This window comes from Rhagoletis pomonella, unplaced genomic scaffold, assembly GCF_013731165.1.
Source record: "Rhagoletis pomonella isolate Grant_MI unplaced genomic scaffold, Rhpom_1.0 Rhpom_scaffold_00010, whole genome shotgun sequence".
NCBI lineage: Eukaryota > Metazoa > Arthropoda > Insecta > Diptera > Tephritidae > Rhagoletis > Rhagoletis pomonella.
In genome coordinates, this window is record NW_023458564.1 from 6,937,991 (window position 1) to 6,954,910 (window position 16,920).

General features: G+C 35.8%; 2 protein-coding genes across 6 annotated transcripts in view; one reads left to right on the forward strand and one right to left on the reverse strand.

Moving 5' to 3' along the window:
• The window catches only part of LOC118745977, a 177,702-nt gene that overhangs the window by 16,447 nt on the left and 144,335 nt on the right, over positions 1 to 16,920 (reverse strand). The window lies entirely within an intron of this gene.
• LOC118745976 (peptidoglycan-recognition protein LA) overlaps positions 15,720 to 16,920 on the forward strand; it is a 167,295-nt gene continuing 166,094 nt past the window's right edge. For 2 of the 3 annotated variants that reach the window (XM_036479669.1, XM_036479668.1), the window contains exon 1: positions 15,762 to 16,293. In XM_036479669.1, the coding sequence (XP_036335562.1) occupies positions 15,996 to 16,293 (298 nt within the window). In that variant the 5' untranslated portion in view covers positions 15,762 to 15,995. The other variant, XM_036479673.1, reaches the window with a different exon arrangement.

Consider the following 16,920-nt stretch of genomic DNA (forward strand, 5'->3'; position numbering starts at 1 on the left):
GTCTATTACGCACATTAAATTCCCTATTTGAATGCTCGCCACTGTATATTGTATATTTATTTTTATTTGTATGACGAAGGGGAACTTTTCCCAATTAAAAAGAAAATTTCGCGCCAAAACTTAACCGTCAGAAACTGTCAAAATGGCTTAAATTGCAAATTTTTACTAGTTTTGCGTTCAATAACTTTTTCTGAAAATTGTCTCTTGCTCTCAATTTTACTCTCTATTTTTCTTTTACGCTCTCGCTGCAAGTACTTACTGGAAAAGTTATTGAATGGACCTATATATGCAAATTAGGGTGGTCCAAAAGTGCATGTGAAAAAGTAAAGTCGGAATTTGTATGCTCTCACCCCCTAGGATTGTTCTATACCGAAAAAAAACCCAAATTTTTTTTATTTTGAAATCAAAAAATATTTAGAGGTCGCTCAAAGCGCCCAAAGTTTTCCATGTATTTTATATGGGGAAAAAAACTTTTGGTAGAAATGGTATAGAATTAAAAAAAAATAATATTTTTCTATCGGAAAACTCTTTTCATCTGCAGGATTCCCAATAATAATACCCAATTGTTTATTTAACCATATTTTCATCGCAACTTTAATTTGTAGGTCCGCCAAAAAACCCACAAAAACCCCGAAAAATGCAATGGGGGGACAAATAAAAAATCGCTAGTATTAAAAAATTGTTAAATAAATAATTGGGTATTATTATTTAAGTCTCCTGAAGAGAACCAGAGTTTTCCGATCGAAAAATATTGATTTTCAAGAATTCTATACCATTTCTACGAAAAGTTATTTTTTTCCCATACAAAAATACATGGAAAACTTTGAGCGCTTTGAGCGACCTCTAAATATTTTTTGATTTTATAATAAAAAAATAGGGGTACACTTTTTTCTATATAGAACAATCCTAGGGGGTGAGAGCGTTACAATTCCGACTTTACTGTTTTTGGACCACCCTAATGTACATGCAGTGATATCAAGAGCGCCTCATTTCAAAGTGATATTGTTTTCCACTTATGTTTATTTATTTATTTTTAAGAATTTTCATTAAAATAAAGTCCATTCTCTGAAGAAGTCCATATAAACCCAAATCTAAAACTTTGTAGAAAACTAAAAAAAATCTAAAAATGTTCATCCAAATGTCAAAATTATTTTCTCAGAATTTTTTGAGTATATAGATTTAAAGCCCTTTCAATTTTATTGTAATAATGTGCAAGTTTCAAGCGGCTAAAAATTTCCGTTGTTGCGGTCTTCCTCCATATAAAAATTAATTTTGTTTATTCGTTATATAGTAGCAAATGCGACAAAAAAAATCAAAGGTTTTAAGGCTCTTGAAACTTGCACATTATCACACTAAAATTGTATCGGTTATAAAGCTTCATACTCAAAAAAGTTGTAACACTTCTGAGTAAATAAATTTGAAATTTGAATGAAAATTAGTTGATTTTTTTTTTTAGATTTCTACAAAATTTTAAGCGTGGGTTTACATGGATTTTTTTAATGAACTTTATTTTAATTAAAATTGAACATACTGAAACAAAATTTCAATGGTTAACCATAAAACAATATGAATTGCATAAAGCTTAAAGGGGAAAAATGCCTTAAAAAAAAAAGAAAAGTGGATGATCTCCAGCAAATGATCACTAAACGCTATATACCGTCTGAATTTCATGAATTTTATAATAGAATTATAGAACTATAAAATAAGCACTTGAATTTCCAATATAAATTATGCTTTTATGATTTAGTTTAAACCCTAAATGTGCAATATGCTACTTTTCCACGCAAAAATCTGAAATGTGCTAGTCTTCCACGCAAAAATCTCAAATGTGCTAGTCTTCCACGCAAATAATGAAATGTAAAAATCTGAAATGTGCTACTTTTCGACGCGAATAATGAAATGTGCTAGTCTTTCACGCGAATAGTGAAATGTGCTACTCTTCGTAGGGACCGACGATATGATCGTCTGTGTAACATCGCCCTAAAGCGATAGGCTGATCAACAATTAAGGCCGGTCCACATAGAACTTTCCCATTGGCTTTGGCGTTGGCGTTGGCGTTGGTTTGACAGAACGCACGTTAAAAGTATGCTTGCTACAATGATGCTATGATGGAGTTAGCAAGAGGAACATTATAGATGAAGATCTTAATCAACTCTTTTGCAGTGAGCCATCGAGCACGCTCAGGAGGTGGGAGCTCATTCGCAATGGCATAGATGGTTGAAACAGGGGTTGAGGATGTGAGGCCAAGACATCTAGCCCTGTTCTGCCGATCCGAAAAATTTGATCTAAATCGAAATGCATTGGTTGGACGTTGCATATGCCAAGTCGCTTGTATGAGCACAAAGTTCAGAAGCATTTTATATGGAAGAAATTGCGCTAAAGCCACGACAAAAACAATTCTAAAAAATCAACGTTAATTTTTGGGTACTTGAAACTTGCACTTCGTTATACTAAAATTGAATGGGCTACAAAACTGCATGCTCGAAAATTTTCTAAATACAAAATTTGAAGTTTTGATAAAAGTTTGATTAATTTTTGTGAATTTTGTACAAAGTTTGCAAGATTGATTTATATGATTTTTGTTATAGAATGAGCTATTTAAAACAAAAATAAACGATGATGGAAAATATTTTGGATATTGTAAATGCAAAATGCAATACTTTGGAAAAAGGGCTTCTGCCTATGTTAACATCTTGGTCTTTAGCTATTCCCAATTGATAGGAGCCAGTTGCGTTTCGGTGAAATAAAACGATGTCTCTCTGCTAACCTATTTTTTATTTTGTCTGACAGCATTTTAAAAACATCTTTATTTATGCGATAAGATCCTATAAACTTAAATGGTATCTACAGATCGAGTTAGATAAAAAAAATTACATTGAAGGGTAAACTTGCTTGGAGTCCAACTTTTGGAATATGTCCACATGCATCCTTAGCTGAAGATTTTTTTGTTTTGAGCGTGCAATAGCACGTCTTCGGTGACGTCGTTACCCAAAAATCATTGGCACTGGCATTTTTTCAGTTTTATACAGATTTGAATTAATTTTTACACAAATAACTGACAACAGCTGTTGCAAGTTATTACCGAATCGAAATGAAAATGATTTCGAACTTGTTCGAACTCACTCGGAATTGAGAACACCACCACAAATATGAGTCGGAATGTGTGTCGTTTTACTTTTCAAGTCGAATCGAAATGCAGAACAGGGCTGATATTCTTAAGAATTTGCTTTGGAAATATGTTTAGGAAAATGTCAATTTCTTTTTTTGGGCCTTTGGTTACATGCATAACATTTGTTTTGGCAGAATTGAATGTTAAATTGAGCAGGTTACACTCAGTGCCAAAGCGACATAGTTTGTCCTGCAGGTTATCTACCGCATCTTCGAACTGACTTCCAGCGGAGATGAACAGAAAGTCATGATAGATAAACGTGTTTGGGTCACTGAGGTTATGGAGCTGAGCAGTACAGATACTGAAGAGTATAGGAGACAGGACGCTACCTTAAGGTAGGCCATAATAAATTTCAGTGCTACAGTTGCCCAATTGCAAAATCCTGGAAGAGAGAAAGTTAACAATCCATTCGGTGTATAGATTATCAACTTGTAGACTAGTGAGCTTTAGGCATTTGAGATGTCACTTGAGAAGAGGATTACTTGTAGTTTCCTGCTTTTAAAAATGTGAATTTGGTGCAGCATTTAGTTTAGGCAGATCGATGGTGATCTATTTTTCCTGTAGGCAAAGGTAGAATTGGGAAGAATGTGATTGGATTCAAGGAAATCATTTAATCTGTTTTTAACACAAGTGTTAATGGTTTTAAGCGTGACAGAGATGAGGGAAATTGGCCTGCAATTCTGGAAAAAACTCAAATTCTTTCTTTTTTCGGGAATCGGAACAATTTTAATTTTTCGCCAATGGTGCGGAATTTAGTTAGCTAAAAAGATATCATTTATGCCTGTTATAAAGGAGTTTATAGTCCTATCAGACAAGGGTTTGAGCATGCTGTAAGAAATTCGATCAACTCTGCCGATGTGTTTTTTTTTTGCCAATGACATCAATGATTTCCTCATAAGTAATAGCCAGATCATAACGTGGCTCCGCTGGTCGGATAATCTCCTCATTAGCTGACTGCGTTAAAACTTGCCTCTTTAACATATCAAGGTACTGCTGATTGTTGTCTTCCTTCCAAGAACCTATGTTCGCCTGCCTATAGACACCCCTCAATACTTTTACGAAGCTCCACGCTCTTCTCCCCATGCCCTGATTAATCTCATAAACTTTTTTATTAAAATTTTCTTTTTTGGCAATTTTGGCCTCTTTTTTCAAAATTTTTCGCTGTTCGATGAGATTGTCTAAGTTCTCCGGACTTGGAATCTGCCTAGCTTTTTTATGAGTAACTATAAGGAACCTATAGATTTTGGCTAACCTCTCATTCCACCAGGATTTTGGGACTCTATCATTTCTAGTAGTATACGTTGCGTTGCTTATTTCCTCCTGAATTTTGAACTTCATCATGAATATTGGAATCGCACTCAATCTCTTTTGAAGAATTCAGTAACTTCTTTTTAGCCGTGAACCTTTTAGGAGTTCTAATTAAAGAATTGGTTTCCGGAGTTATGGGAAAGTGGTGACTTCCCCCAATTCGAATGGGATCAACAGACCAATCACACAGTATAGAGCTATTACTAAAAGCTAGATCAAGCACAGATCCACTTTCAGACCTGATGTCCCATTAAGGCTGTTAAAAAAAGGAGTTTTGGATGATGTTCGTTAGATGCTTGCCTCGGTTGGAATCTATACTATCACCCCAGGCAACTGCTCTGACGCTAAAATCTCCAATTAAAAACACATTATTATAAGGTTCTAAAAAGTTTACCATTCTGGTCATTTCATTGTTGAAATCACCAATGCCAATTTTAGGAGGGAAATAGATACTGCAGATGATGATGTTAGGATTAAGATTTTTTAATTTCTATGATAAGAATATCATAGCCAGAACGAAATGGAAGTTTTTTAAAGTAATATCTTTCTTTACAGCAATTGCAACACCATCATGGCGATATATTTTAACAAGATTAAAATTTATAAGTTTTCTGTGCGGAGTGCGACTGAAAAGAAAGATTTCACTAAAACAGGCAAAGTCAAATTCATATTTATGCAGTTAATATTCTATTGCATCTAAGTTGATGCGAAAGGATTGACAGTTATATTGGAGAATCTTCATCTTGTAGAAAAGGATTGTATGATCCACTGATCTCCGTCTCATCTATGTTAGCAATTATATCCTCGAACTGACTTTTTAAGCATTGTATATCATTAAAAACCTCAGTATGATTGTTTTATATAGAAATTTCTTGAGTAATCTTAATTAGTTCCGGTATTAACCGTTCAAACTCAGATACAAGTCCCTTTTAATATTCAGCGGTGTTGAAAACAGGATTAGCCGGATTTTTTTCTCTGATACGCCTAGGTAATTCTTTTGTTTGTGGATAAGCTGAAAAAGCCGCACCCATTCTGGCAGTGTGGCTGTATGATCTCCTAGTAAAATTCTTGTTTATATTCTCATCTCTATCAACTAATTCGCTACCTTGAGACTTGAGAGGTGGAAAAGCCTCATCACCAACCTCCAAAATGCTATATCTATTGTTCCTCGAGAAATATTGGTCTAGCACCTCTTTCTTCGATAACTTCTTTACCGTCTTGATACGATCTCTTCCTTCTCCCATCGCGGACATGCCTCTTTATTTTTGGCAGAATGACCAAATGCAAACTTTTGCGTTGCATGCAGAATCCCTAAATTCTGGTTTTCCCCACATTAGACATCTTTGCTTGTTTTTGCATGACACTTTCGTGTGGCCAAGACGACCACAGTTGTCACATTGTCTAAGTGGGGGAACATAAAATTCTACCGGGAGTTTGGAATAGTTGTAAGTGATGAACTTAGGTATATCATTACCTGGAAAACCTATCTTCACCGTAGTTGTGGACATATCAGAGTCACTAACAGTATCCTTTCTAGTAAAGCGCCGAACAGAAAGTATAGTAATCGCAGACCTAGCTTCATTCTTAATCTCAGTCTCATCAAAGCACCTGGGTATACCCCGTACCACACCATATATTTCCAAGGCGGTTCTTGGAATAAAAGGCCTTAAGATTATTTTGATCACTCGATTATCACACACAAAGTTATTTGCCGCAAAAGTATTTTTAAATGTAACCTTATATAGGCTTCTGCCAATGGCAGTTATCAGGTCCAAATCCTTTATTCGACTGAATAAGGTCAAACCAGTCGTTATTTTGTCGTTGGCCATCAGTGTATTAGCTGACGAATCAACTGATACAAAGATTTCTCCTTTAAAATTTTGTGGCTATACCACAGAATCAAACTGCACTTTTTTCGCTATTCGAACTAGCTGTATCAAAGGCACCTGATTTCGCAGTACAGTTACTGTCCCCTGCTTCAGCTTCTACAACCACACGCTCATTGCCTTGAACTTCTGTTATTTTTTCACCAAGCTCATTTTCATTTTTCTCCTGTAATTTTATAAGCCCTCCACTGCAAGTAAGCTCATAAAATCCAAAGACACTATCGTTACTAATAATTTTTGATTTTTTTAAATTAATTTCGTCAATTTCATATTAGTTTTAGTCATCCCTAGACGCCACCGACTATTTAGTCGGCGATGCCATCTTGCCCTTCGCTTTTTTAAGTACCGTTAGCGGCACTTTTTTTCTTTTTCCTAACAGGTAACTTGAAGTATTGCCCTAAATTTTGCCGATTTTTAAAAGTGGCAACAAAAATGATGTATCTAATTATAGACCAATTTCAAAGTTAACCACAGTAGCGAAAATTTTTGAATGTATTATTAAGGTGAAATTGTCATTCTCAGTTAGCAGCTTAATTAGTCCAAACCAACATGGTTTTATTAAAGGAAGGTCCACAGTCTCTAATCTTGCGATTTTTACGGAAGATTGTCTGTCTGCTTTTCAAGCTGGCCAGCAAGTCGACACAATATATACTGACTTTTCAAAGGCATTTGACAGAGTTTCTCACAAGGTCTTAGTGTCTAAATTATTCTCTATGGGTTTCCACTCTAATTTTTTGGAGTGGATTAAATCATATTTGTCTGACAGAAATTGCATGGTTGTGTTCGAGGATGTCTACTCACAGCCATTTATTGCGACGTCGGGTGTTCCTCAAGGTAGTATACTTGGACCACTGTTGTTTATTTTATTTATTAATGACATAGGGTCTTGCCTCTCGTCATCTAAATATCTATTATATGCGGACGATCTCAAAATTTACTCTGTCATTAAATGTATAAACGATTCCATTGCCCTTCAAGGAGAACTCGTTAAACTACATGATTGGTGCAAACGAAACCGCCTTCATCTAAATATAAATAAGTGCTCACATTGTACTTATACCAGAAAGCTAATTCCGCTCCACACGCGCTATCATATTTCTGGATCTTCTCTTAATCATGTTAATGAAGTCAAGGATCTAGGTGTCTACTTCGACACGAAACTAAATTTTTCCACGCATATCGAGTATATAGTTGGCAAATCATACGCGATGCTGGCTTTCGTCCGGCGAAATAGTTCATCTTTTTACGATCCATACACTTTGAAGCTGTTTATATTACTCTAGTAAGATCCAGGTTGGAGTATGCGGCATTCATTTGGAGACCATACCACAATTCTCATATCACGCGATTAGAACGGATACAGAAAAAATTTATAAAATTTGCTTTACGCTCACTGAATTTTAGTGAACCCATTCCCTCATATGAATCACGTTGTGCACTTCTAAATTTACAAACTCTACGTAGCAGATCTGCTTATCTTGCTTGCTCATTCGTTGCCAATCTCTTGAATGGATCGGTTGATTGCCCTAACCTCTTGGAAAGAATAACTTTCAATGTTCCTACACGTAATTTACGCAGTGTTTCTTCTTTCTATATCGTATTTTCTAAAACGAACTATGCGATGTATGCTCCCTTGATTAGAACCTTAGTGGAGCTGAACAATATTCCAACTTTTGACCCGTCTCTATCTTGTGGAGTAGTGCGTACTTTATCATACAACTATTTTAACTAGTTTTAAGTACCTTTGAATTATAGTCAGTAAGAATTTATTGTTCAATTGACTGAAATAAATAAATAAATTCTACCACAAAACTTATATAAAACACAGAGAAAAAAGTACGTAATATGCCAAGACTACTCACCAATCCAGTATTGCTTCCCCAGATTAATTAAATTAATAAAAATCATTCGATAATAAAACTTTGATACACGCGGTCACAAAAGTCAACTAGTAAAATTAGCCAAAAAGGGTACACGCACAATAGACTACACAGAAAAACGCGCACGACCCACGCACGAGCCACGCACGCTCGCTGCCAAAATCCGAATGTTTTGTGAATTTCGGAGTGAGTTCTACGCAAATATACTGTGGATGGCGTAACCGGTTTTTTTTTTGCACAAGAAATGTTGAATACCTTTGACAATAGAGAGGTGTTCTGCACAAAAATATTGTTTAACAAGTTGATATTTCCGGTTGTAAAAATGCAAATTTTAGACCATTTTCGAATGGTTCCCCAGAGGTACATATGTGGAGTGTTTCGAGGGATCAGGTGGGACTTTTTACAAAGTGTGAACTGTGTTCTTTCTAGTGGGTTAGATATCAAGACCCACGCCCAATACCCCACCGCCCTTTAACCCAACCCAACCCAACAGTGGGCAAATAACTAAACATTTTCAATTTAACTATTTGTGAGTTAATATTTCTGGGTAGTTTTACACAATTATTGAAACATTACAAGGCAAAATAAAGTCTGCAGAGGCAATTCTAAAAGTGAATTGGCAGTTGCTGCAGTGCCCCATATTTGTATTCCGTATATCCATAGTCAAAGGATTAAACTTTAATTTAAAACAAAGATTTCAAATTTCCGAGCACCATCTTGTTCTGGCAAATACTGCGCCAACGCGTAGCGAACAACAAGAAAATAACAGAATGTTCGAGCAATGACGTGGAATACTGCGTAATATAGCTACGGTGACCATATTTATGAAAGCCGAATACGGGACAAAAAATAATTTGGAAAATTTTTTCCACACTGTTTTCCCTGAAACAGTATCCTTATAGTAACATCAAAAATTTGTAGGATAATTTTCTCGAGATTTTTACCCGAAAAATTTGTTAAAAATTTTCGTTAAATTTTAGTATAATAAAGTGCAAGATTAAGTCGGTAAGGCTTACCACTGATATTTGGCAACTTTTTTTTGTTGACGGTGTTACGCATTTTTTCATTTAAAGTATGTATGTTCGATCATTTTTTTTTGAAAGAGCAGCAAATGATAGCACTTTCCACTCGCACTTTATTATACTCAACTTTAATGAGTTACAAAACTGCAAACCAAATTTTTTCTAAAGATTCTAATTAAAAAGTTTGAAATTTTGTTGAAACATTGCAGAATTAATTTTTATAGTTTTTCCACAAAGTTGAAATTTTGGTATTAAAAGAGCGGTACTTAAATAAAATAAATAATAAACATTAAATAAACTAAGGAAAAGTGCCAAAAACTTACTAAAATGTTGAGTCCTAATTTCTATTTTGGCCACTGTATGTATTCCTCGATTCGAATCATAGGCATTCAAATTAGAAAATTATAACTGTTTATAAAGAAAATTACGATTATATACCAACATCATATATACCAAACCCAATAGGCAAGCCATTTTAATGAGCAGTTAAGGCGTCGGAGCACCGAATACGGGACAAATACAGGACATTAAAAGAAATACAGAACATTTGGCGTCCCGTATAAAATAAATTAATTAACAGGACAATGGGTCAAAACAGAGGACTGTCCCGTATAATACAGGAGGGATGGTCACCGTAAATATAGCAGAAAAAAGTGATCACGGTGGAACAGAGAAGAAAGATAACTTTTCCTTGAGATGTGAGAATAACCAGCACAACAAATTTGATGGATAATAATCTGAGATTTGCCTGTGTAAACGGGGTGATTAAAAAAGGAGCTTTGGTTGAGATAATATTTGTATATGAAAATACTTTTATATATGCACAATAAATGTTATGCACAATATATGTTTGAAAAAATAGTAACCACAATTCAGCAACTTTGATTTACCCCACATCACAAGCAAGTCTATGATGGCTTTTCTTAAAGTTTGGACTGTGCCCTTTCTAATGAGTGGGGTCTTAGGTGCTACATCCCCTCCCCTTCGATTGACTACACAAAATCATTGGACAAATAACCGAATATTATGCAAAAAAGGGGGCCCTTTTTCCCGATTTTAATGGTATACTCTGTTTTTTTGTGCTAATTAATAGGTTAAATCTCCTCTCAAAGATAATGGTTCCTTTTATATCATCTAGCAAATAGCGCTAGAGGGAACGATGACCCTAACTTCTCTATGTTCCTAGAGAGTATGACTTTTCCTTTTCCAAATCCCTCTCTAGCAAAGCTTAGTAGAGTTTATTTGGCAACCTACTATATGGCTATATATGGCAAGAGTAGTTCTTGAAAGCCAAGCTGCCACCCCTACTAATGGTTTTACTATCACTGCGATATTGGGGCTACAGTCCGAGAACTTTTATACCAGACGCTTACACAGCGTTTAAGCTTTCGTGACCTTGGAGGTAATCGCATCCACTTGTTTCTTCAATAAAGATTTGGTGTCCGGGATCAGTCCTAGATACTTCACTTCGCTGGAGACGCTGACCACGACACTCCCCAAGGTTGTGCCCTTCATGCCCGGTAAACCGCTTAAACCGCTTTGAATTGTATCACAGAGGGTGCTTTCAAAATTTCCCCTGAAAATATAGAGTATGTCGGCTTCACGGCCCTGGCAATGGATGCCATTGTCAGAAAGAAGCTAAAAGAGTTCATCCACTACTTAGTTTCACAGAAGAGGAGAAAGGACCCTCGCTGAGGGCAATCTTTTTTAGTTCTAAGTTATACCACACTGTCCCCGACTTCAGCAATTCTAGTATGAATCTGTGTGTCCAACCAATTTCAGATGGCAGGCTGCACATTTTTCTTCTCGAGTGCCACTCGAACGCCAAAATATGATGTTTTATCAAAGGTCGCTCTATATCGAAGACAACACAGAACACTATTTCGCCACATTCAAAGGCATCTTGTATCTTGTGTCTTCACCATTCTTTTCCGTGAAGCCCGCCCTTCCACTTTTCGGCGGGTGCGGTCGTTCTTCGCGATTTTTCATCGTGCAGTCCGACCTGCTGATCACCTAGGTCGCCTGGTTGCCCTGGGAGTGGAAAAGCGGCGGTTTCCCCGTCTGTCCATTAGCTGCTACTTTTCGGACCTCAACTCACGCGACGTAGTGAATCCGGACTGGCTTGTAGACCGGTCCCGACCATGTGAAGAGTCTTTGTCAAACCGACTGCCAATGGTCCCATGCCAACGATATCTTTAAGTGCTTTTCCGCGTCGGTAGCCTGCGCCAGTGGAAAGGCCCTCATCGTCTTCTCACGCATTCTCTATAAAAAGCGCTGCCTCTGCACCGAAGACGCTCTCCAGAAAGTTCTTTTTCCGATCTTTTGGCCTTTGCTGTTCTCTGTTGTTGTATCTGCAGTTTTAAAATACAGCGGGTTTTCCCTTCTGGATGTAAATCGTCCAATGGGCACGGTGTCGCGTCTCACACTGGATTAGGAAGTGACGGCTCTTGGGCGCTGCTCGCGACCGCTCTAAGCTGGAAGGAAGATAGCGCAGAGTCCAAAAAAAAAATTCAGAAAAAATATAAACATTTTTATCCGCTTACACGATAACTCGAGCAAAAATTGAGATATCTCAACAAAATTTGTATGTAGGTTGCCCTTTATCCAAGGTAGGTTGGCATTGAAAGTGGGCGAAGTTCGACTGTAACCACGCCCACTTCCCATATAAAGGGTATTTTAGCAAAATACAAGAACTACGATATTTCAGTAAATATTGGATGCAAATTGTTGAAAATTAGTACGAGAAGTATAATTGTGGCAAAAAATAATATTCTTTTGAAGTTTTTGGAAAATGGGCGTGACCCCGCCCACTTATGATGAATGCAGTATAACGCTCAAAATATGTACGTATTTCGGAATAGGGTTGTCACCAAAATTTTGGAGTATGAAATTTACTTAATAGATATCGAAATCCAATATTTTTATTTCCATTATATTTTTTAAAGCTATCAAAATCTTGAAAACTTTAAAAAGTATATGCACTCCGGGTAAAGCTCGGTCAACCTGGTACTTGGTACTGGAACAAGACGAACTAAGGAAGAAAACTCCATTTCTAGATTAGGAAAAAATTTACAACAAAAAAAGTTAGGCGGTTTTTGGTCCCTTCTGAAAAATTAAAAAAAGAAATGGACTTAGTACGTTTGCACACTAAGCCAACGATATATAAAATTGTATGCATAACAGATGGCGTCTAACAACATTTTAAAAATTGGTTCAACTTTGTGATACAATTATTGTGAAGATGGTTTCAATTTGAAAGCAGCCATACATTATCACTCAACATCTCATGGAAAAGGGACATGCGATGGTCTTAGAAAAAAAACTCAGGCGTGTTAAGATTGGTATTTCGCACGGCCATCAAGTTGAGATAAATTCACGGCTATCGACCAGTGGAGATGAAGTAGCCCGTGGCCATCGATGTACATATGTTTGTAAAAGGTTTTAAGTTATTTTGTGCTAATCGGAGTCTATAAGAATGAAGTTCATAGGCTAAATAAATAAGTGAAACAAGTTTTAAAGGTAAAAGTAAAAGGAAAAGCTCTCGATGTTATACTTTTGGTGGCATATATGTAGATATGTATTAGTTTTTGTACGGATGTAGAGGCAAACTCAAAATTAATATGTAGTAAACTTTTGGTGAAAAAATTTTAAAGCCCTGGGGGATTGTAACGCACGAGAAAAGTTGTTGTAAGTAAATCGATCGAGACATACATACATACACCTTTATATATGCATATTGTTATTGAAGAGGTAGACTTCACTCAAAATAAAACCGATATCTATACGCATTTTTTTCTCACTCTCATACGAGACACGGTAGCTGAGTACACTTATATACATAAAAATACAAAAACATACATACTAGTACAAACATATGTACAGTGACGAGCAAAACTGTAACATGATGTAACACTTTTTATTTCAGCCACCGCTATCTTTCATAGTTCTAACGACTTTCATACTTTTGTTGTATATTCTTATTGGTACACTCCTACTCCCGCTCTCATAACGATTTGAGGTCAATCCAACAACAATAAAAAAAAACCTGGAGACAAAAATGTAAGTTAAGGCAAATGTTACAGTTTTGCACTCACTCTCAGTTTTGCATTTTACAGTTATCTTTTGCTTAGTTGGAAGTCAGATGACTTTTTTCTTTATTGTAATTTATTCAAGAAGTGATCACCAATAAATAATATGGTTAATCAGGAAACATAAATGTAAATAATAGATTTACTGCGAAAAGGCGGGACCGCAGGGAAAGGGGCAAAAAATTGTGGAGTTTGCCACATGAAAATGTTAAGACTGAGAAAAAATATAGCCTAAAGTGTTACTAAGGACAAAGAAAGTCTGTCAAAATATATTACAGTCCGATATCTTGTGAACTTAGTAGCAAGTAGCGCTGCAGGCACTACTACAGAAGCGCTTAAGGTATTAAAATTGAATGGAAATCAGTAGATAGTGAGGCGAAAAATTGCCAAATTGAGCAAAATGGATCATAAAAGACGAAAAAAGCAAATTTGATCAAAATACATGTGCGAGTGTGGCAGCGTTTTGCTGCATCGCACGAAAACCGGACCGTTGTCTTTTGGGATATGTTAGGCATTACAGAATGCAATAAAAAACACATTTTTAAGATTTAATTGAGGGTTATTTGGTTTGACAAGACTAAATTAATAGCTTTCAATCAGATGGCCGGGCATGGTATTGGATCAAAGGCCCAAATTAAGCCTAAGCGCATCATGTAAGGCACACTGTGAATCACAGTGGTCGGTCAATAATAGTTTGGGGTTGTATTTCAAAAATGTTGTTGATCCGTTTGTACGCATTATGCGTAAGGAACAGTATATGTTCATATTTTAACAAAATTTGCAAGATGTAGTCAAAAAAATTAGAGTTTCTGCTGAAAAAGCAACCAAAACACACTGCACATGTTCGCAAAGACTGGAACAAAAGCAGAAATTTGATAATTTGAAATGACCTCCACAATCCGAGGACATGAATCTCATCGAGAATTTGCGAAATCAACTAAAAGCGCATCTTACTAAGTATCCAAGTCCGTCCAATGGAGTACATGAGCGGTGAAAGCACACCAAGGATATATGGGAGGCTATACCTCCAGAATTTTTACAGACATACACGTTAGGTATGCCAAATTGCAACCAGGAACTAAATAAAGCAAAAGCATACTGAACATTGTGTTAATAATTCTTTTTTTTTTGTGAAAATTGTCAAAAAGTTATTAAAAATATATGAGTGCAAAACTGTAACATATGCCTTAATTTACATTTTTGTCTGCTGGTTTTGTAAATGTTGTTGAATTGACTTCAAATCGTTATGACAGAGGAAGCAAAGATGTACCAATAAAAATATACAACAACCGTATGAATGTCGTTAGAACTTGGAAAGATAGCGACAGCTGAAATAAAAAGTGTTACTGCATGTTACAGTTTTGCTCGTCACTGTATGTATGTACGTACAGTCAGCATCAAAACTATACATACCCTGCCGTTTTGACGATTTTATTTATATATATTTTCCCTATAAATTTTTTCTTATTAACCGACTTCAAAAAAATGAGGAGGTTATCAATTCGTCGGAATATTTTTTTTTTTAATGTATGTTATCGCATAACTTTGGACCACGTTAACCGATTTATATAAAAAGGAAAGGACGTACCTTAGAGATGGTCTAGTACTAATTTGGTTTAGATCCGATCATTGGATCATGAAAAAATTATGGTATTCTTAAGTTTTTGTATGAGAATTGAAGTCGGTTTTGTTTTTTGCTTAAAAATTACTTGTTTTTTTTTGTAATTCGACTTCTTAGAAAAATTTTGAGTATTCAATTTTGTAGCTCATTAACTTTTAGTGCAATAAAGTGCAATTAAAAAAAAGATTGTGTTCATACGTTATATGGAAGAAAATGCGCAACACCCACGGCAAAAAAAAAATCTCACAAATCAATGTTAATTTCCAGCGACTTGAAACCTCCACTCCAAAGAAAACTCTCCACTCGAATTGAATAATTGAAATTTCGATGAAACTTTCTTGATATTTCTTGCATTTCTCCGACTTCTGTACGAAATTAAAAAAAAAATTTTCTTCCGAGTTTTGATGAACTTTATTTTTATAAAAAATAAGTAAAATTTGGTATGACAAATATAAACAAAATAAAATTGGTAAAAATTCAGGTTATGTACATATATTTTTGACGCTGACTGCATATTACTATTGACCGCATAAAGATCTCAGATACCACAAGTGGCTAGCTTGTATTGGATAAATTCTCCAATTGACGAGGTAAAAAGTCGACAAAATACATACATAGATATGTATGTATGTAGTTATGTGCAGAGTAACATCAGAGTAACAACGCCGAGTAAGCTCAGTGTGATCCACAGTCAGAATTTAGAAAGCGACAAAGCTGTACATAAAATGGGCCACAGCGCGCGCGCGTACAATTGACCGGTATGAAAGTATACGCAAATCGTACGTACCGACTCTATTCTCCGCAATGTGCCTTGTTATCCAGTTGTATAGAACAAATAAAACAGATAAAAAAATGTGATACTTGTGATAGTCAGTCGTAAAACTTTATGCGCGGATTATAATAGCGACCAATTAATTTTTACAAATTATATTTAAAACAAATATATTTAATAACAATAACTACATAGCTACACTTGTTCTAACTAATAAAGCAAAAGCAAAAAAAAAAACAAATAAAAAATATGGAGGAGGATCGTGCAAGCGTGCGCTCAGCGATCAATCCCAATCCTCTCACTTCCGCCGCAAACAGTGCGCTCTGGAGTCTACAAGGTCACAGCTCTGGCCATCCAGTTAACAGTTCACCTGCTGCGCTACCACAAAATATCTTCACAAATCCTGCCATACAACCATCGAGCGTGATAAACCTATCGAATTCGTCAGATGTCGTTATAGGGCCGATGACCCAATATCAGGGTCCTGTTACGATATACCAGTATATGGATGCTACGGTGGAAGCGCGCTCCATGCAAGCGGGGGGAGGTAATCATTTACATACATACATAAATATGGATGTATGTATTTACTTATATGTACTACTTAAATGTAAATTTATAAGCGCTGAAGCTTTCGTTTTCTATTGAATATTTCTGGTTTTTATTCAATTAATTTTATGGAATTTCCAAGCTTTACACTGGTTGAATATGTTTTTTTGTTTTTTGATTTTTAATTGCGCATGCCGTATTCATTTACAAGCCCACGTAGCATTGACATGTAATTTTCCAATCGTAGAAAACTAACTAGTAGCAAATTACCAAAGCTTTACGGGCTATTCACTTATAAAGTAATGAATACAAATACAAAAAAAAATCAAATGTAAACACTTGCCTACAACTGGTTGTCTTGTTGATTTTAAAGTTTTAAGAAGCTCAACGCTAAGTGTTCTTCTAGGAAACGACCAGAAAAAAAGTATTGCCGAGAGGCACGACTTTTTTTTATTGATTTTGAAATTATCAAATCGTGTTTGCGCAGAATGCGAAGTGATTCTATTTCATATTAGTCCACTTACCTAGTTAAGCATACATACATATTTAAGAGGAATTCTCACCGACCTTGGAACTTGGCAGCCAGGTATTCGGCCCATGGATGAAAAAATAAGTTACAATTTAC